The 21,341-nt window shown below is 39.7% G+C and overlaps 1 protein-coding gene across 1 annotated transcript in view; it reads right to left on the bottom strand.

The window, feature by feature from the left end:
* The window catches only part of DENND1A (DENN domain containing 1A), a 548,251-nt gene that overhangs the window by 352,071 nt on the left and 174,839 nt on the right, over window positions 1-21,341 (bottom strand). Inside the window, 1 exon segment of the mRNA XM_082843076.1 lies at window positions 14,590-14,709. Within this exon segment, the coding sequence (XP_082699202.1) occupies window positions 14,590-14,709 (120 nt within the window).

The following is a 21,341-nucleotide window of genomic DNA, read 5'->3' as shown; positions in this document are numbered from 1 at the left end:
CAGAATAACTGCTTTCTCTTTCTAGTCTGATTAACTTATTCATTTTTTCTAAACATTCTATTTGCCTCCCTGTCTTTAAATTCACATAATGTAGTCTTTGGATTAAAGATGAAAACCAGAGAAAATATTAGTCTCTAGTCTCAATTACTATGCTGCTTTGCAGGGGCAGCAAATCATTTAAGGACTTTTCTTAAGATTCCTTTTGATAGAGAGCAAGGGAGAAGAAACTGCTTAACATCCTCATGCCTCAGTTTCCTCAACCAGTAAAATGAAGAGATATCCTGACTATCCCTTCAGCTTGATAGAAACTGAAATTTGTTAAGTAAAACTCCAGAGTGGATGCTGAGTACCATCCAAAAATGTGTTGTTCTATATTTGAGCAACACAACACCGATGAAAAGATTAAAACAAGGGTTTTGAGGAAAGAAGGGAAAGGCCAGAATCATCGCCATCAAAAAGAAAGTGCAGGGCTTCTCTGGTGGCACAGTGGTTGAGAGTCCGCCTGCCGATGCAGGGGACACGGGTCCGTGCCCGGTCCGGGAAGATCCCACATGACACGGAGCGGCTGGGCCCGTGAGCCATGGCCGCTGAGCCTGCGCGTCCGGAGCCTGTGCTCCGCAACGGGAGAGGCCACAACAGTGAGAGGCCCGCGTACCGCAAAAAAAAAAAAAAAAAGAAAGAAAGAAAGTGCAGTCATTTTCTCTTTTTCCTTATGCTGAGAGAGAATTCTGAATTGTCTACCCCAGCCAGAACACTAGGAAGATGTGTCCAATTCAGGCCACAGTGTTGCTTTTGGAGTGAAGGGGTATCGCAGTGCTCTGGAGTTCAGTTTCCTCTGCACATACACAAACACAAGTGCACAGCGCCCCAACGCTGTTTGTCCCCTCGGCTTCACAGCCCTGCCAGTTGGCAAACCCAAGCCAGGAAGTTGTCAATTCCAATTGCGTTTAAGGCCATGTAGTCTTATTAAAGAAGCCTTGCTGGTTAAGGGGCGTCCTCTGTTTCCAAAGCATGGGAAAAAAAAAAAAAAAGGGCTCTGCTTAGATTGGAGCTGGCAACTTTCACTGACTAGAGTTTTCAAAGAGCTATGAATGAGTTTAACAAAGGAGGTCTGTGGCTAGTTTCTGGCTGAAGTCCATGTCAACAGTTTTTAAGGTCACAGGCCACACTAACTAACATTTATTCCCAGCAGACCCTGTTCTAAACACAAGCTGTAAGTAGTACAAATTTGGAATTTTTCTGTAATCCCTTGAGATATTCCTGATCCTTCCACATGTTTCTGCTCAATTAGAAACAATTCTCACTTTGCACCACAAGAGAGGCCGTGCTCAGCAATCTCAGTCCATCCTTAGGGTAGATGAACAAAAACCTGGCAAATCAAAGGGCTCAAGTGGGGAAGGGAAGGAATTCAGCTGGATCACACTGAAAAGTGCAGACAGCTCCCCAGGGGCTCAGTTTGTGAAAGCATAAAACGGGTTATGACAGAGATCCTGAGGCCATAAAAAGCAGGTTTGAGGCACGAATTGGGAATAGGTTCCTAGTCCTTTCACACAAATACAACAGAAATTTCTGAGAAAATTAAAAGGTCAACTAGGTGAGTGTAAAACAATGATAATCTATAGGATAGGTGCTAAATATCCCACTGTGAAATTAATGCAATCATTTCTCAATTAAGATGAACTGTTACTCATTTTTAATGTTTCTAAAATCAAGATGCTTCGTGAAATCAATCTGAAAATTCAATACAGCCCCTTTTTTCCCCCTGAAAATCTGTTTTTACCTCTACGGTACACTTTATAGCTGATAGCATTTTTAAATCTTGCAAGGCAACATGGGAATAATTACTTGGAATTGAGCACCAAAAATCTCATTTAATCTTCACGGCTACTGTGGGAAGTATTTTCTGTTTTTATGGATGAGGAAACTGAGGCTCAGAAAGATGAAGTGACTTCCTTCCATTCCTATGGCTAGTAAGTAGTAGAATGAAAATTTGAAACACAGGTCTTATTCCAGAGCTCAAGTCCATTCTGCAAACTTAGGAGGAGAAAAACACATACTAGAGCATCAGTGGTAGTTAAAGTACTACCATTTGTGGCATCCTATACTGGGAATCATGTTCTATATGAAGGTAGTTATCATTTTTCCAAATTAAAAAACACATAAACTGTGGTGCAATAAATATTTGGATTGAACTTGACAGGATAAAACTGTAAGAACTGCTTCATTAAAAAATACAAAAAAGAAAATTTAAAACACCCGTGATCCCATTACCTAACTAGTCTCATTGTTAATGCTTTGATATTCAACCACCAGGTTTTTTTTCTATAAATTTCTTACAAAATAGAGATATCATATATGAAAATTCATCTCTTGCTTTTTTTGCATAACACTATGTCCTAGATATTTTCCATGTCATTAATCACCGAAAACATAATTTTAATGGTATTAACCTAGCTATCTCCCTCCATTAATTGTTTCTAATTTTTCATTCTATGTGCTATAATAGACATCCTCATACATGTATCTATACATATATTTGAGTTTTCCTTAGGAGATTCCAAAAATGGGAATAATTTTAAAAGTTTTGAATATACATTGCCAATTGTTTTCCAGGAATGTTGCATCATTTTCCACCCTGACCCACAGTGTGTAAGTGTCCACCTCATGGTCACCAAGTATCATCTTCAAGTTGATGTGACCAGGCTCACATAGATTTGGTTATGTACATGCCCACACAAATCACATCTATGACAATGGCATGTGTATGTTACAACTGGTCTATCCTTCTTTTGATAACTCCTGCACTATGTAATGTTGTAAGGTACCAGTGACTACCTTACCAAGATTTTTTGCCTATATTATCTCTAGTCCTCACCCCAAAAAAAGCAGATATGAGGAAATTAAGGCTCAAAAAGAGTAAATGGAGCACCTAAAAGCACACTTCTACATCAGCTGGACTAGGATTTCAAGTCCTGCTCTGACTCCAGACCATGCTCTTCATGCCATGCCACCTTACAGCTCATTTTACGTCAGAGATGATCAACTTGCCTCTTCCAACCCCAGCACTGTCTTTTTCTCCAGCAATGCCTCTTCAGACAATGAGGCCAGACTAATCTTTAGGGAAATAAAGAGGGACAACACCTAGATCTCACAGACTTCGTGAAAGGAGAATAGCAAGCTGCATGTCTTCTTTAAAAAGCAAGACGGGGAAGCAGTGTAGGACTAGAAGCATGCTTATACACAGCTGGCAGAACCATAAAATGGCATAGCCACTTTAGAAAACAATGTGGCATTATCCAATAAATTTGAAGATGTATGTACCCAAGACATTTGGCTATTCAACTCCTAGGTCCATACACCAAAGAACCTAGTGCCTTTGTGTACAAGGATATCTGTTCAAAAATGTTCATTAAAGCCATGAACTGGAAACAGCCCAAATGGCCACCTACAGTTGAATGTATGAACAAACTGTAGTATGGTCATACAATATGGAACACCTATATAGCAAAGAAAAGAAACAGCATAGATAAATCTCAAAAATTAAGCAAAAGAAGACTTAAAATAACAATTCCAAATTGTATAATTCAATTCATACAGGTTCCAAGCCAGACAAAACCATACCATATTACTCAGGGATACATACATAGGCGAAAATATTATTCTGGGTGCTGGAAATTTCTTAACTTAGTGATTACTTGAGTATTTGCTATGTAAGTCTGTACTTATGTGAGTATATATAATATATATGTACACTTATGTATACATACTTATGTGTGTACATATAGTTAAAATCAGTGCTCTTTCTCTTTGCAGGTTACAGTTCACAGTTTACAAAAGAAAGGCACAGGGTTGTAGTTAAACACTTACACAGTAGATATAACACACAAAGAAATTTATCAAGTGCTGTTTTATTAGTCATCACAACAAAATTCTCAGTTAGTACTATCCTCAATTCACCACTGAAATAACTGAGACAAAGATGAATGATGGGGGGACTCCCCTAGTGGTGCAGTGGTTAAGAATCCGCCTGCCAACGCAGGGGATGCACGTTCCATCCCTGGTCCGGGAAGATCCCACATGCTGCGGAGCAACTAAGCCCGTGTGCCACAACTACTAAGCCTGTGCTCTAGAGCCCACCAGCCACAACTACTGAGCCCACGTGCCACAACTACTGAAGCCCGCGCACCTTGAGCCCGTGCTCCGCAACGAGAAGCCCGCGCACCACAACAAAGAGTAGCCCCCGCTCACCCAAGCTAGAGAAAGCCCACGCGCAGCAATGAAGACCCAACGCAGACAATAAATAAATAAATAAATAGACAGATATTCCTTTAAAAAAAGAAAAAAGATGAATGATGGGTAAGTAAAAATATTTTATATTATTAATCCAATTTTTAAGAAGATAAAAAGAAATCAAATATAGTACCAATGTCCATTCCAATTTAAGTACTAAATCTGAGGAGAGGACAAAGTCAGGGAGTCCCATTGTATGAAAGTTAAACTATCCCTTCAAATAAAAAGACCTGGAAGTATAATCTCGGGGGAATTTTAATAAAGAGAAAAACGATAAAAACAAGTATTGTTTCCAGTAGTTAGGGAACAATGGCTACCTTTACTTAATGAGGATAATCAACATTTAGTATATTTCCACATACTAATAAAAAAGAAAAAGTACAAATTAAAAATTTCTTTAAAATGATAATGAAAATTACTATATATGTGTGTGTTTTTTTTTAAACAGATGATGGTAAAAATCCTAGCTCAGCAGAAAACTGGACACTAGCAAATATAGTTTCTTTAGAGTCTTTTTGACTTGGGTTTTGTGTGTGTGTGTGTGTGGCTTTTAGTTTTTTATCCCCCCAAAAAACTTGTCATTTTCTTACAGGACTAGAATTTAAAAAATAAAAAATAATTTTTTAAAGGAAACCAGTCATTAGGAGCTCAGGCAAAAAAACTACAGGACACTGAATTTCACTCAACTTCTTTTTCCACCACACGTTTAAATAAGTTTTAAAATGTCAAGTTTTTTTTAGAGCCCAGCATTTTTGCTGCATTTTGGGCTCATTAATACACATAAAGAGCTAGTTAAAATACCAGACTGAATAAATGAACAATGGGACAATTAACCCCACATACAAAGCTCCACCCACCTTACTTCAAAGACATCTGAAATACAATGGATTAGAAACCATAAATAATGCCTCTCAGAATTAATTTTGTAATAAATATTGTTTTATATTATAGATAAGGGATTAAAAGTCTCCATAGTGGCAGTCTAACACTTGTGAATTGAGTTAGAGGACAATTGCCCTTAGTTTTGCTGAAGGTTACTGGTAGTTACATGTCCCATGAATGAGAAATAAACACCTATTCAATTTCCATTGCATACTACAGCACAGAACTTAATTTTACCTACAACGTTTAAAAATTCCCTAAGTTATCTCTACATAAAGTTTTAAGATGCATATACTTTCTTTTCATTCAGAATGTAATACATTAAAAATCAAAATTTATATTGCTATGTAACTTTAAAAGCATTCCCTATATGCTACATTATTTTTGCAATTTACAACACAACTCACACTAATAAAAAGGATTACTTTGAAGATATGTCAAAGTGAAAATAGGAAAAGGAAAAGTAAACTAAACACATTATTTGTCATTTGATTTAAATAAGACTTTTGATACTATTTCCATACTTTTATGTTCACTTTTCATAAGTTAATAATTATTCTTCATTGTCAAGAATTGGATAATAGCTCACACGTTAAGATAAAAAGTAGTTGAGCTTTTCTTTTAAACAAAAATACCAAGTAATTAGCTGAATGACAAATTCACTGGAACAAATCCATTTTTTAAAAGCATGTTAAGTCTTAGCAAGAAATTTTTTTTTAAGATAACTAAGAGCTTCTTCCCCTATAAATCAATCTCACAAAAATAAGTTATACAGTCAAAAAGATTCTCAGGAAAGAATATTTAATGATATGGAAAGATGCTTGCTTACAATATGATAAATGGAAAAGCTAGGTAGAAAACTATATCTACAGCATGATCCCAATCCAAGGAAAGAAACACATCTAGTCATTATTAGAGTCATAAGATGATAGACTGCTTTTCTTACTTTTCTGAAATTTTCTAAAGTCTTCTAATGAGGAAGTATATCTTCATAATCTCAAAAAAATTACAGCTTAAAAATAAGTGACTCATAATTGATTGTAAGAATTGTGGGCTCTTCAAACTTCAGATGGCATAATGAGTTTTCTGTTTGAAATGATGTAAAGAGGCACACTATTATCTCAGTCTTCCAGGGCCTTTCCACGAGGGATAAATGTTAGGCCTCCTACTGCTTCTAAAACTGATCATTGGGAAGGGCCAGAAAACCTAAATTCAGACTCTTCTTTGTATTCACAAATCTATCTTGCTCTTAAAATAAGAGTGCAGCTTAGATCCAAAGGGCAATTTTAGGTGTGAAGCATATTGAGTTATTTTCCTTTCTACCCCCTGCCCAGTGAAAAGCAAAGATAAGGCTCAAATAAATACATTCTGCTTATTGTTGCTGTTGTAGGAAGGTGGTTTGCTTGCAGGGAGGTCCAATAAAAATTGCTGACACTCAGACTCAACCAAAAAGCACCAACTGGCCTCTCCTATAGAATGTTTTCCCTGTCTCCCAAAAAGCGTCCCTCATATGGAATTCTTAAGACTCTCTTTCTCTCAGAAAGCAGGATCAGTTTTACTGGTTTTCCATTCAAACATACCCTGCATCAGATTTAAACAAAACTGTATCATTTTCTTTATAATAGTATGGTTGGATTGTCCACACAGACTGCAATGACGCTGGCCAAAAGCGGATGTGACTTTTGATGCTAACTGGAGGTTACTGAGTCCTGAAAAACCTTAGTCACAGGTGGTCTCGGGCTTATTCTCCTGAGTTGGAAAAATCATTGCCATATCCTGGACAAGACTCTGGATTGGGGGTCAGAAGACTGCTATTAGCCAGCTAAAGAACTTGGAACAGGTCTCAATTTCATCATATATAAAATAAGGATGGGCTGTAGTACATTATTCTTAAGAGCTCTTTAAACTCACCTCTGAGATCATTCTGTAAAGGCAAACAGCTGATCATGGCTCTTTTATCTAAATATGTATGAAGAGAAACAAACTTTTTTCTTTTTGCGGTACGCGGGTCTCTCACTGTTGTGGCCTCTCCCGTTGTGGAGCACAGGCTCCGGACGTGCAGGCTCAGCGGCCACGGCTCACGGGTCCAGCCGCTCCGCGGCATGTGGGATCCTCCCGGCCCGGGGCACAAACCCGTGTCCCCTGCATCGGCAGGAGGACTCTCAACCACTGCGCCACCAGGGAAGCCCGAGAAACAAACTTTTGAAACCCGTAAAGCTTGCTTGGTGGCAAGAAAATAAAACTTGAAGTTTTGAATCAGACACAAAATAAAGGTATGGCAATAAGCCCAAAGCAGTTGAGAGTATGAGCTCTGGGTTGGATTTTAGGTTCCAAACCAAATTCCTTCACTTACTCTTTGTGAGACCTTGGCCAAGTCACTGTATCTCTTTCAGTCTCCAGCCCTTTATCTCTACAAGGGAGATAATTTCATAAGGTTCCAATAAGAATAAATGAGAATTATATAAACCACCTGGCATATTAAATAAATGCTGATTCCTCCCTTCCCTTCCAAATCCTCTATAGTGAGCTCTCCTGACTTAACTCTATCCATCTACAAAACGGTATAACATTAGCCATCAGCAGCAGTTGCTAGAGGCAGCAAGATGAATAAGCTATGGAGGGGAAACAACAAAAAAGTGCACTCCTGGAGTTCCTAGGGCGGTTTCACTTGCTGCCCTACACTAAGCTTCGTGAGCATTAGGAAAAGGAAGTGCTCTGCCTTCAAAACAGAGTGAGAAGATACCATGTCTACTGTAATGCCCAACTCATTCAATCTCAAAATGAAAATTTTCTTTTAGCCAAAGTCTTAGATTTGCAAATACTCACAACTCACAGGCTGGTTTCCTTTGTAAAGGACCAGGAGGAGAAAAGAAGCTTTCTCCTATGGTGGGCGGCCCTGAGGCTGGCTGCTGGTGCAGAAGACACACCTGTCCTTCCAACTCCAGCTTCCCAGCCCCTCAAACAGCAGGCTGCTAGGAGAGCAAGGGCAATTTTATTTATCTTCCTTTCTCCTCTTTAAAGGTGATTTTCTTAAAACTGTACAGCTTGTTACTATTGTTGAGTTGTGACTCCCTAGAGGATTATACATTTCAAAGCATGAAAGCATCTGTGTGGCAATAAAACATGCAACATTCCCCAACCACTTCATTTTTTTTAATTAAGAAAGAAAAAGTTACAGCCTCCCACAAAGTGATGTTCTGATGAACACATCCCCCTGCAAGCCTTTCAAAATACTCTGAGAAAGGGCCCTAGGCCTAGTAAACCAGAGCCTCTGCAAGCCCCATCCCATGGGTTCAGTTTCTGACAGAGCCATGTGCCAGGACCCACAATGAGTGGAGTTATAATCTGCATAGCAATCAGGCCTTCTCCCAGTTGACCATCCAGAAAACAACATTGTACCCATCGTACTTTTAAGGGAAGGAATTAAAAAGAAACCAAACAGCCCCAGAGAGATGGAAACACTTGAAAACCAGAGGAAAGTCTTCTGTTAAATAGTATGAAAGATCCAGGTTTCCCAAATGGCATTTAAGGCATTGGGAAGAAAGGCTGATTTCTCCCAGAGGGGCCCCAGCTTTGATGCCCAAACTGCCCTCAAACATCAGGCTGTGCATTTTTGTATAGCAGGATACCCTCAGGCGAGACAACCATAAATAGCTTAAAACAAGAATAGGAGGTTCCATCTGTTTCTGGAGTATTTCAGCAGCACCTGCTTTCAAGGTAAAAATCTGGGAGCTGTCCCCACAGCCTTCCTTCCCAACTCCCTTCCCCATCCCCCATAGACTTATTTTAAACCAAAGCAGCTAAAACACAATCCAAAAGGGCTTCTGCCACTGCACCTGCCTAAGGAAAGAGTCCTTTGATTTTTCTCCTAAACTGTATGTGTTGGAACAGTTAGAGAAGCCAAAGTTCTCAAAACCAGACTCTATTACTTCTAGCTTCTTTTTCCCTGTGAAAACTGAGCTTTCCTGTTTATAGTAGAAATGAGCACAATACAGATGAAAAAAGGATGCGACAGTTGTTCCTGCCATTAAGACAGAAAGTGTTCCAGAAGGAGGATGGTTCTCACTTAACACAATTAACGTTTAAACATAAGCCCACATGCCAATTTGCATGGGAAGAAGGACAATAACTCCCCAACGAGGGCCAAGGAACATATTTCATTAAGGTATAATTTAAAAAAAAAAAAACAACTAAAGTTGAGGCTTGAAAATTCCAATCTAAATCAGGTGTTACTCCCAAAGTGATGTGCAGCATCCCTCTAACAATAACCAGAAAATCCCAAGCCTGTGTAGATAGCAATTTCATGTACAAAAGCCACTTTACCCTTGGTGTAAAAACAATATTTCTAACGCCTGCCCCAGACCATCGCATGGCGCACCATTTTCTATGGGATAAATCCAAAATCTTGAGCATGTCCCACAAGGGCTTTCACAGCCTGGCCCCAAGACTTGTATGGCATCATCTCTTGCTATCACCCTCTCATCAGAATTCTCATCATTCTTTCATCTTGCTATACCTTTCATTTCTCTGGGCCTTTGTGTACCAGTTCTCACTGCCCAGAGAGCTTTTCTCCCTTTCTCCTCTAGGCAAGCCCCCATTGATTCTCTAAGACCCAGTTTAACTGGAACCCATCAGCAACACTTTCTCTAATTCTCCAAGGCAGACATGGGCACTGCCTAATCTGTTACCCCAAAGAACCCTACACATACATATTTTTTAAAATAGCACTTATCACATTATATTTTAATTACTTGTTTACAGAGTCCCTTCCCAAAGATTAAGTGGCTCCTAAGACAGTAAGGGTAGTAGAAGTGAAATGGGAAGTGGGTATCAAAATCAGAGGTGGCCTGGGAACAGTGCACCCAGAAATATATTCTATTTTATATTTGGTAAAGGACAAAAAGTATACATTGTTTTCAGTTTGTAATACCAAGTTCAGAAAATTCAGCTCACCAAAATCTTGGATGAATATGACATCTGAAAGGTTCTCATATGGAGAGCTGGGGCTAGATCTCTGTGTCTATTTTATGGGACCCCGAGGTAAATAAAGGCCAAAGACCACGTGTTATACATTGCTCATTCCTGGTATATACTAGATACAAAGATACTAATTGAATAAAAACTTTAAATGTTAAACTAAAAAAATTTTAGATACCATCTTGATGAAACAAGTTATTTCTTCCCGAAATGTATAATAGGTTCTGAACAATCCTATTTGGGTATAAAGATAGTTACTCAAGCTTTCTCAAGAGCTGAAATAAGATCCCTATATATACAGGGGAAAATTGTAGAACACAAATATTTTTAAAGTTCCTTTATAAAGAGTAAAGAAATTTAATATTGTATGGCTTATCTTCCATAATCTACTCCCCCCAACCCCAAGCAATACAGTTATGGGTTTGAACTCTGGCATTCCTTCTGTTCATCCAAAACCAGAAGTTGGCTATAAATAGCATATTTCATTACAGTTTAAGCCTTGATGGGGCATGTGTTATTTGGGCAATAGAAGCCACAAAAAAAGTGATTTAGGTCACTCTGTCTTATGATATTTGAAAGATTTCAGAGGTAAATACTTATTATATCTCAGATTCAGATGGTGCTATCTAAAAATGCTAAAATACTTTCTCAGATTCCTGGGTTTATAATGAAGAACAACTAACTTACCCGTAACTCCTGTTCTCCTAGCTGGTGCTTTTAATCTAGTATTAACTAGATTATTTAACTAGCAGCTAGTTAAATAATATAATGGTGACTCTCAAGGTAAATTAAAATGCTTTAATAGAGAGAACCAGTCAATTGGGGGAAGAAATAGTGCATTTGACTTTATATACCACAGTACTTTCATTAACAAGACTTATACTTCAGTACAACTACATCTCTGTCAAGGTTAGCTGGTGACAAGAGTTCAAACCAACTTTGAAAAAATGTTTAAAAATAAACTCAGAGGGCTTCCCTGGTGGCGCAGTGGTTGAGAGTCCGCCTGCCAATGCTAGGGGACGTGGGTTCATGCCCCAGTCCGGGAGGATCCCACATGCCGCAGAGCGGCTGGGCCCGTGAGCCATGGCCACTGAGCCTGTGCGTCCGGAGCCTGTGCTCCACAACAGGAGAGGCAACAACAGTGAGAGGCCCGCATACAGCAAAAAAAGAAACAAAAAAACTCAGAGATTCAATCTTTCATAAAACAAGTATTACTAACTGTCTACTATGTGCAGACATTCTTAAATACACTTTGGGTGTATTTGTGAACAAAACAAACAAAGGTAAGAATTCCAAGCCTTCATGGAGCTTACATTCTAGGGGGAAGGACAATGCCCCTCACAATGAACCTAATAAGTTATACTGAATAAAGGATGTCTAAGAACCTTTCATTGTGAAATTAAGTTCAAACTTTGTAAATACTGATGACCTAGTCCTTTATGGACATAATGTCTGTCCACTGTGTCATTGAATCTCCACTGTGACACTCAAAGGTGCACCTCTTATGACTAACATGAATTGTTTGGTAATATGAACCAATAACTGGATTTCATATTTTCTCTTTGAACTAGTGTCCAATGTGGCCTGTCCTCTCACTCAGAGCCCTCAGTATCCATTTCCTGTTCTTCCAACCGAATGGAACGGATCTCCCTGTCTCTGAAGGCCATGCACACAATATCTTGGTCGAGCACTACACTAAGTGCTGGGGATACACAGTTGTTTAAGACACAGTCTTTACCCCTAAAGAGTTAACTGTTCAATAGGAGAAAAACAAAGGAAGATCAAGGCTTATGAGTGTGTAACTGAAGTGTGCAAAGCATGCTGGGTGCATCTAGAGGATGGGATGATTACCTCTGCCTGGAGAAGGCTACTCTGAGAAGTGGCCAAGCTGAGTCTGGGAGGATGGGTAAATGTGTGAAGGCAGAAAGGTCCAGTCGCTCATATGGGCCAGGAAGCATATGAGCTTGGGACAGCAGCCAGAAAGAAAGTCACCCTAAGAAGTTAATCCTAGAACAGTGGAGGCTATGCCTGCCTGGATGCCATCACTAGGAACTACCTCCCTCATGGGAAAAAATGGAAAACAAAAGTAAAGGTGGCTTCCGAGCAGACTTGAGCTATAGTACTAGGCACACTGAGAAAGATGACTGGACCTCAAGACACAGGTTAACTAAAGGAAGGAGACCAAACAGCAAAAGAGGATGTTACTTATAATGTAACCCAGACCCAAATCCCACCCATGTTCTCTTGGCAGACTTCTCCACTCTCCACTGGACATGTCACCAACCAGTCATCCAGGGTTAACAGAAACCGTTCCACTCATATGCTAGTCTCGGCCCAGCAATGTTTCCAAACCAAGCACAGGGAAAGTGCCATTTTGTGTGCCCTGTATATAAGCAAAAGGTGGATAAGAAAAGAGAGCCTTCCGCCCTCATGTTAAATGCCCATGAAATTCAGGTCCCAGGATTCACAGAAGACTATTTTTAACTACAGCCACTATCCTCTGGCACTAGATTATCAACAGTAAGAAGACATTATGCCATGGGGTCGTTCTATGTGTTATATATAGCATACTATAGCATAATCATCTGTCTCCCCAGCTCGTCTTGGGAACTCTTCAAGGACAGGGACTAGCTAATAGTAGGCATTCAATTAAGGGCTGACAAACAAATGAATGAATTAACCCACCAAATTTTTTTCCATAGTTCCAAGCTAGTATAACAGACAGAAAACACACAAATTGCTGTTATTTTTCATTCTAAATGATGACAGCAAGAGGTTATTCAACTAGCTTCTCGCAAACATGAAATCCATGGCCCTACATGTAGACACACAGAGTCAAACGCCAGAATCGGATGCGAGCAATCTTTAAACTTAAATTTTTAAATAAACAGATTTTCACTCTCTGAAATTTGCTGAGAGAATGCAATAATGGCAATTCAAGAGTCCCCTTTCCCCCAACACACACATCCAAGCTTTGAAAGAAACATCACAACCCAAAACACCATGGGACAAAAACCTTTCTGCAAAACTTCAAGAACGTGGTTTAAACCCTCATCTCCTTTGAATGACTACATAAATATGCAGTGTCCTAGCCAAGGCTGAAATATACCATTAGACAAAAATGGAAGAGAAAATTTTCTTGAAAAAAACACTGTTAAATAAAAAGTAAGTGGTAATTTACATCAGAGTCTAATACCCTGGGCAGGCAATCCTTGGGCCTAGACTACTGAGGTGTGCGTGAGCACAGCAGCCTCACAAGCAGCCGGCTTTGTCCCTTCTTCTTAAGGCCTTTCCAGCGGTTGTTCTCTGGGGCCCAAATTAGATGCTATGCTTGATGAAGAAGAAAGTGGATTTCACTGATTAAAAATAATAATGATAATAAGATTTGTGTAGAGAAACGCAGAAGTAGCAGTCCCGACTGACAGTTATCGAGCTCAGGCACTTCGAAAGTCAGCCCTCACCTGCTCATGGTGTGAGGGTGTGTGTGTTTGGGGGGCAGGGGCGGTCTCTTCCTAGTGAGGAGGAGAAGAAAGTGCAGAGACTAGTACACCAGAGAACTACCCTTTCTGGAATTCATAGAGGGTCTGGCCTCTTATCCCCAGCCCCAAGCCTGGGGACCCGGGTTTTGTCAGGGGCGCCTCCCTGCTGTCCTGCCCTGAGCTGTTGCACATGAGCAGAGAGAGACAGGAGGCAGGCCCCTCTGACACCTACTTAACCGAGGCAGATGGGGAGGAGGGTGTGTGGGATGCCTTTACTTCCCCCTCAGGAGGCTCCCAGCAGGAGCCCAGAGCCAGCAGCTCCAAAATCAGATTTCCACACATCCTCCCACCCCAGAACATGCCTTACGTCTCTGGCAGGAGGAAATGGAGCAGTAAGCAAGTATGATTCTAGTGTATGAAGGGGGTTTTAGAAGACCTAAAGAAGCCTTCTTACAGGATTCTGCACTTTTTTCAAACCTCTACAGAGGGAGCCAAGTTGGGAAACAGTTACTCACTCATTGACCCAAAGCGGGCAGGGGTGTTACTCTGAGAAGGACACAATCAGTGTCTGCAAGACGTCCTGAGCTACAGACACATACTTTATTAATAATCTTACATACACAAAATGTCCAAGGGAAAGCCTAACAGGCTAATTTCTGACAGCTCCAGATAACAGCAGGAGGAACTGAAGCCATGCTGATTCTCCAGCTTCTACACACTCCCCAGAAGCAATGATCCCTTTTCCCACCCAAGGGATGTGATACAAATAAATAAATACAATTATCTGTAGAACTTAAAGTGCAAGGACAACACTGTGAAGTCCTTCGCCCCAAGTGCAGTGACTTTTGGGAAACAGATAGGAAAATAAAAAGAACAGCTGGAAAATTTAATTACAGAAGAACAACGCAAATGCTGACATTGTTTCACAGAACTAGCCAATAGCCAAAGCCATTTTCCTTACCTTAAGATACAGAAGCAACTCTTGGCTCCTGAAGATAAGCGGCAGAACCCGAATCTCTGTTTGCTGTCAATGTCAGTGAGCACAAACGTGAAGTTCTGGCCAACTTGGCTAACTGAGAGGCTGCGGCAGAGACAGAACAAAGGGGAAAATGAATGTGCAGTAAGTTTCCTGATAAAGTATCTAATCACAACAAGTCGTTGAACCTGTAACATTTCCTTTCTCAGTGGAATTCTTTATAAATGAACTTAAAATTTACACACTTCAAGGGAACAGACTGTGAGCTAGTATTTAAAAACAAAAAAATGACAGCAAGCAGTGACCACGTCATCACAGCTACCAAACCTCCTACTAGCTGAGCTCAGGCAGGTGTCCCTGTTGATCACTGCATCCAGTTCTGAAAGGTGCATTCTATTAACCTCATTTTATAGATGAAGAAATAACCTACAGTGGCACTGCCTAAGGTGCCAGCTGGTAAACTGCAAAAAGCTGAATTTTAAACCCAGACCCATCTGACGCCAAAGCCCTCTCTGCCAGCTCGCTGGTAATGATGCTCACTTGATCATTCCTCTAGTTCAGAAAATAACAGGGATTGCAACAGCAGAACTGAAGTACCAGCCACAAAGTTAGACACTTGATATTATACCATCTCATTGACTCTCCCAGCAACCCTGGAATTTAGAAGATGTTCCCATTTTACAGAAAAGGAAACTATAGAACTGAATAGGTAAATAACTGAATCAAGTTCACAGAGCTACTAAGGGGAGGACCTGGAATTCAAAAGAGGGCAAGGTTAGCTGTTATATTCCTAAATTCCTGTATCTTTCATAATTTCCGAATTTATGAGGAATATATTTTATATCTTACAGGACAGAAATAGCAAATGTCTTATCAATGCAAGGTATTTTCTAAGAAATGGAAACAAGGTTTTAAAGAAAAACATTTAAGATAAAAGCTAAAAATTCCTGCATCAACACAAAAATCAGCAAACCACACATAAAATAGAAAACATCTGCTTCAAAAAATTAAAAAGCATATTACTAATCACATTAATCTAGAAACTCTTTTTTAAAGTTACAAAATGTTTAAAAAATCCACTTTTTAAAATCAGTTTACCAGTTAGCTTAGATTCCTTTTTAAAAAGAAGCTAAATGTTACAAATTCTAATACACAAATTTATGCTAACATAATATTTTAGAATGTGACATTGAATTATTCAAAGGAACTCATTAACTAGTATTGTATCTTATACAGAACATATTTTACAAAATATACTCAAATTGATAAAATATTCAAATTGATGCTCTCACCTATAATCTGTTATAAATTGTCAGTAGAAATGAAAAATCATGGTTCACCAGGTCTTTTCCAAAGGCAGACTGATTGAGTTTTTTGATAGGATGTGAATTAAGTTTTCAAATATGGATAGCCTTTTTTTCCCTAAAACTCCTTTATACAGGCCACATAAGAAAATTAAAGAGACTTTCAAGGTATTCCAGAACAAAAGGTCAATGGACCCTACTGGTCATATTAAAGGAAACAATTCCAGCCCTCAAGGAGTGGTTAGAGAGTACAAGAAAATAATTCAGAAAGAAAAGAATGTTCCAACACTCCTTTTTTAACTAGGAAGATGAACAAAAACAAGGTAGCAATTTAAAAGCAATGTGGTAATAAAACAGGTGTAAGTAAGTAATGCTATCCCTCCACCTTACACAAGCCAGGAGAAGGAACATATTTCTATAAAAGTTATAGAGCTGTCAAGGGGACACCAAACTACCTTCTTATGGCTGTTATGTTTTATCTATAAAGCTTGGATACTGTGTTACTATGGTGATTTAATACTATGTTTTAAAGGGGGATTATATGATTAATTTTAACAAGGTTGAGAACTAAAGATGTGTGAGAAACAGGATTCTAGCTCACATAATTAAAGTGATTGGGGAAAAAAGTGGGCCTCATTGGGGGAGGGGGAAAACCTGCATTATTGAAATATTTAAACCAACAGGTCAGGATGATTCTAAGTTACAAATAAGGTCATGCTTTTATGAAATACTATCATGTGATCATGTAAAATATGACTGTTCATTATTTTAACTCAGGGTTTGATTTCACTTCTAGACTGTTTAAAAAGAAGCATCCTAGAAGGAAAGGGTATTGATAGGACTAGATGAAAAGAAAACACACAGGATTTCTAGGAAAAGGACACAGAAGGAACACAACTTGGTTTGTGATTTGAATGTCATTAATTTCTCTATTATCTTTTCACTACCTTTAAAAAGGCTGAAAATTCTTTCAGCTACATTGTAGGCTCAAAGAAAGATTCATTACTCATTTACTTCGTTCAAATCCCAATTCAATCACTTGCTAACTGGGCCTTAATTTAGCAAGTTACTTAACCTCTAAGTAGCTCAGTTTCTTCTGGAAACTACCACCCAACCCAAAGCATATTTGAGGAATAAGTGAGATAAGCATTTGGTATAAAGGCTAGACCATTGTAGGAACAATTAATAAAAGAGATACAAGCTGCTACCAATCTGAATGAAAACTAAAATTCATGTTAAAATCATCCATTTGCTTAGAATCTTCCTGACTGACTCAGCTTTGTAATACTTATAAATGGAGGAAGGAAGGCTGCCTTTCAGCAAGGGGGAGTCCTCTGGGTGACCAAGTGAGTTACTCATTCTTACATTAAAGTGAAAAAGATTCTTTTTGGGGTGCCACAACTTAGAAGGGGACACATTATTCTCAGTTGATTCACCTTTTAAATTCCTAGTAGGGTGAAGTACAAGTCATTAAAAGCCCCAGACCATTAAACTCTAAAATATTTTTTCCTTGGACACTCAAATTAACAGTCAAATTGAGTTCAGATTAACTCAAAGGAGTCTGAATCTTCAAGGAATTTGTCATTCCCTCTCTACTATTTCTCCATAAAAAATGACTTTGGGGAAAGAAAGGGTTGGTTCCCTTAAAGGCTGCAGTTTTTGTGATTACCTCCAGGATCAGAATCCGTGCATTTTTTACAGGAATCAGAGATTTCATGATGATTAAAGGTAGTGGGAATCTTAGAAACCATCTTGTCCAATTCTCTTGTTTCATAGATGGGGAAACTGAGGCTCAGGGTGTTTTGTTGTGATGGTGGTTTGGGTTTGCTTTTTTCAAAGTAACCAGGACCAAAATAAAAACCCAAGCCCAATTCTGGTTCAAAGTCCTTTCCATGCTGCACCAAACACGATGAAAACCCTCCAAAGAAGTTGTCAACTCGGTTTAAGGAAATCAGGTATGTGAGGAATTCAAATAGTTGTCTCATCAAACAGACTAACTATACTTCCCACTAAGCAAGAAAAACCAAATTTGAGTTATTTCCAGAATTAAGCCAGGTGACCAGGACCAAAATCACCCTTAGCTGTGCTTCCCATGCCTAGGTGAATACGGAAAACAGAGGAGAAAAGTAATGACCATTCCAACCACAGACTTTACAATTCATGCTGCCTCTTAAATGCCTGTCAGCCACTCAAGACCCCTCCTACAGCACTGTGCCTAATATTCAAGTTATTTATAGGTTCAGTGTATAAATGGCATGAAGCAAGTGGATGGATAGTTTGATTCCAATCTTCCAGTGAGAAATCAGATTTTCTATATCAGCCTCACCTTTTTTTCTTTTTGTTTCTTTTTTGTTTTTGCGGTACGCGGGCCTCTCACTGTTGTGGCCTCTCCCGTTGTGGAGCACAGGCTCCGGACGCGCAGGCTCAGCGGCCATGGCTCACGGGCCCAGCCGCTCCGCGGCATGTGGGATCTTCCCGGACCGGGACACGAACCCACGTCCCCTGCATCGGCAGGCGGACTCTCAACCACTGCGCCACCAGGGAAGCCCTATCAGCCTCACTTTTAAGTTTAGTTACCCATCTTACAAACTGAGCAACTATATTGGGCACCGTAACAAGTGCTGGATATACAACATCCATCCTGCTGTGGAGCTTCCTGTCTAGTTGGAGAAAGCATAATAAACTCAAAGCATACAGCTTGTGTTAGTGTTATATGAAACGAAAGAAAGAACAAAGACAGAAGAAAATGGAAGAGAAGGAAAAGCCCTACTGAGACAATGTGGTCAGAGACAGCTTCTCAAAAATGCTGACAATACTGACCTAAAGGATGGCATGGAGCAGCCACTCCACAAGCAGGGCACTGGGTGTTTCAGGCAGAGAAAGAGCTGCACAGAGATTCTTCAGCTGGAAAGAGCTGGGCATGTTCAAGGTACTAAAAGGTCACCAGTACAGTTAAGGCCCCAGAGACAGGGAGGAAGTGGCTTAACAAGGTGCAAGATAAAGCAAGCACCAGATCATGCAGAGAGCCCCATAGACCATGGTAAAGAATTAGGATTGGCTGATTGATTGATTAATAAGGACAATGGAAAGGTATTGAAGGATTTTAATCAAGCAAATAACAGTCTGGCCTACAGTTCTAAAATTTTTATCTGACTCTTACGTGGAGAACAGTTTGGAAGAAGGCAAAAGTAGGAACAGAGAAAACAGTCAGGAGGCTACAGCAATAGTCCAGGTGAGATTGGATGGTGGCTTAACTCTTGTAGTGAGAGTGAAAATGGATCAGGTGGATAGATCCAAGTTAGAGCCAGCAGATGGACTGAGATGGAGTAAAAAGGCAGCATATTACCATTTAATGGTAGGAAAGTCTAACGTGTTTGGGAAGAGTTCCAAGAGTTTTATCTGGGACATGTTAAGTCTAAGAAACCTGTAAATAGAAATGTCCAGTACATAGCTGAACATACTACGTAGGAAATCAGGGGAAAAGTTTGGGCTGGAGCTATAAATTTGGAAATCATCTATACAAAGATGGTATTTAACACCATGGTAAAGGATAAGATCACTTAGGAAGAGAATTGAGAGAAACAGAAGAGGATCCAGGACTAAGTTACAGAAATAGCAATTTAGAGGATGGCTAGAGAAGAGATCATCAAAGAAGAAAAGAAGGGCCACCAGGCAGAACAAGCAGGAGGGAGTGGTCGACCAAATCCACAGGCATCAAGATAAGAGGAAAAAATGTCGATTGGATTGAGCAACATGGAGGTTTTAGACAGTCTTGATAAGAAAAGCTCTAGTAGAATGACAAGCTGAAGAGGGCTGAGCAATAAATTAAAGTGTGTAGGTAACTCTTCCAAGAAGTGGAGAATTAGGCAGTAATTGAATGGGAATGAAGAGTCAAAGATGGGTATTATTTTTAGGATGGAGGAATACCAGAGCTTGTTTTTAAGCTGTTGGGAATGATTCAATAGAGGCAGAGACTTATGATGCAGGAGAAAGAAGATGAAACAGTAAGGTTTGGACTTTGGATTAGAATCCCAGATATGCCACTCACTACGGATGTGAGCACAGGCAAGTTACTGCACCTCTCTGAGCCTCATCTCTAAAATGGGAATAATACTTACCTTGCAAAGTGGTTTTGAGGATTAGAAATAATGTATACAAAGTAAATGACATCTGATAGGTACACAGTGAAAATAATTACCATTGCTATGAAATCATAAAATTTGAGAGATGGAATAGAAATCTTTTGCTGTTCTGTTCATTACAGCTTCCTAGCTGACCTGTTGGGCCATCTACTGCAAGGCATCCATAAGAGCTGCTTCTCCTTTCCTTCACTGTATATGAGACATCAGGCGGGAATCAAGTTTTATCAAACTACCACATCTCCCAACCTTTAGTTACATGAGCCTCACAGTTTCTTTCCATAAACACAACTTCCATCTGCCTAAAACTCGAGTTTTTCACATTCCTTGCTCAAAGATCCAAGTGGCAAAGATGGCATTGACCCCAAATGCCTGGGGACCAAGAGCAGGTCACACACTCTGCTCGAGAAACTCACTGGACAATTCTAAGAAGAGAGATCCCTCCACTCCCTCATCTACATGAGCCCGACAATGTAAAAATGAATCATAACTGGAGAATGGAAAAGTATCAAAACAAAACAAAGAATCAAAACCAGAAGGAACAGCAGAGACCTAGTTCAATTCCCTCATTTCATCCATGAAGAAACTAAGGTACTCATGGGAGAGGCCACTTGCCTCACGGCACAGAGCAAGTCAACGGCAGAACCAAAACTGTAACCTAGGTCTCCTGGTTGATACCCCCGATGCTTTGTCCACTAAAGCCCAATTGCTTCATGGTTCTCAAATGCTACAGAAAATGACCATGGGGTACAGCTTAACCAAGAGCTTAAGCTAAATCAAGGGACTAAACCAAGGGTGGAAAACAAGGGATGCAAGTGGCCAAATGGATTCAGTTTTGAAAAGCACAGCAGGATGAATGCATAGAAGTGGAAGCGAGAGGAGAGATCTGGGCAGACATATACTAATGCACTAATCATGCACCTTAGTTTCATTTTCTTTCAATTATCTGAATAAAAATGGGTTTCATTGTCTTCAGTTACCTGAATTTTCTACTTTTTTACAATAACTACATATTGCCTTTGAAATAAATGTTAAGAGTTTGCTTGGTGGCTTTCTTTGTGGTGTGATGGATCTAACAACGGCAGTATGATATAGAACAAGTATGATGGAACTGGAAGTCAGACAAACGTGGGTTCCCACAGCAGCTCCACCACTTACCAATGGTGGGACCTTGGGCACATTAGCGAACCTAGCTGAGCCTCTGTTTCCTCATATGTGGCATTATGATAATGGCAACCTTGCAAATGCGTAAGATTTTAATGCAGGAAAAGAGCACAACAGAATGCGTGGCACA

The sequence above is a fragment of the Leucopleurus acutus genome, assembly GCF_964270905.1.
Source record: "Leucopleurus acutus genome assembly, chromosome: 7".
NCBI lineage: Eukaryota > Metazoa > Chordata > Mammalia > Artiodactyla > Delphinidae > Leucopleurus > Leucopleurus acutus.
Note: the sequence above shows the minus strand (reverse complement) of the source record. Positions and strands in the feature narration are given on the sequence as shown.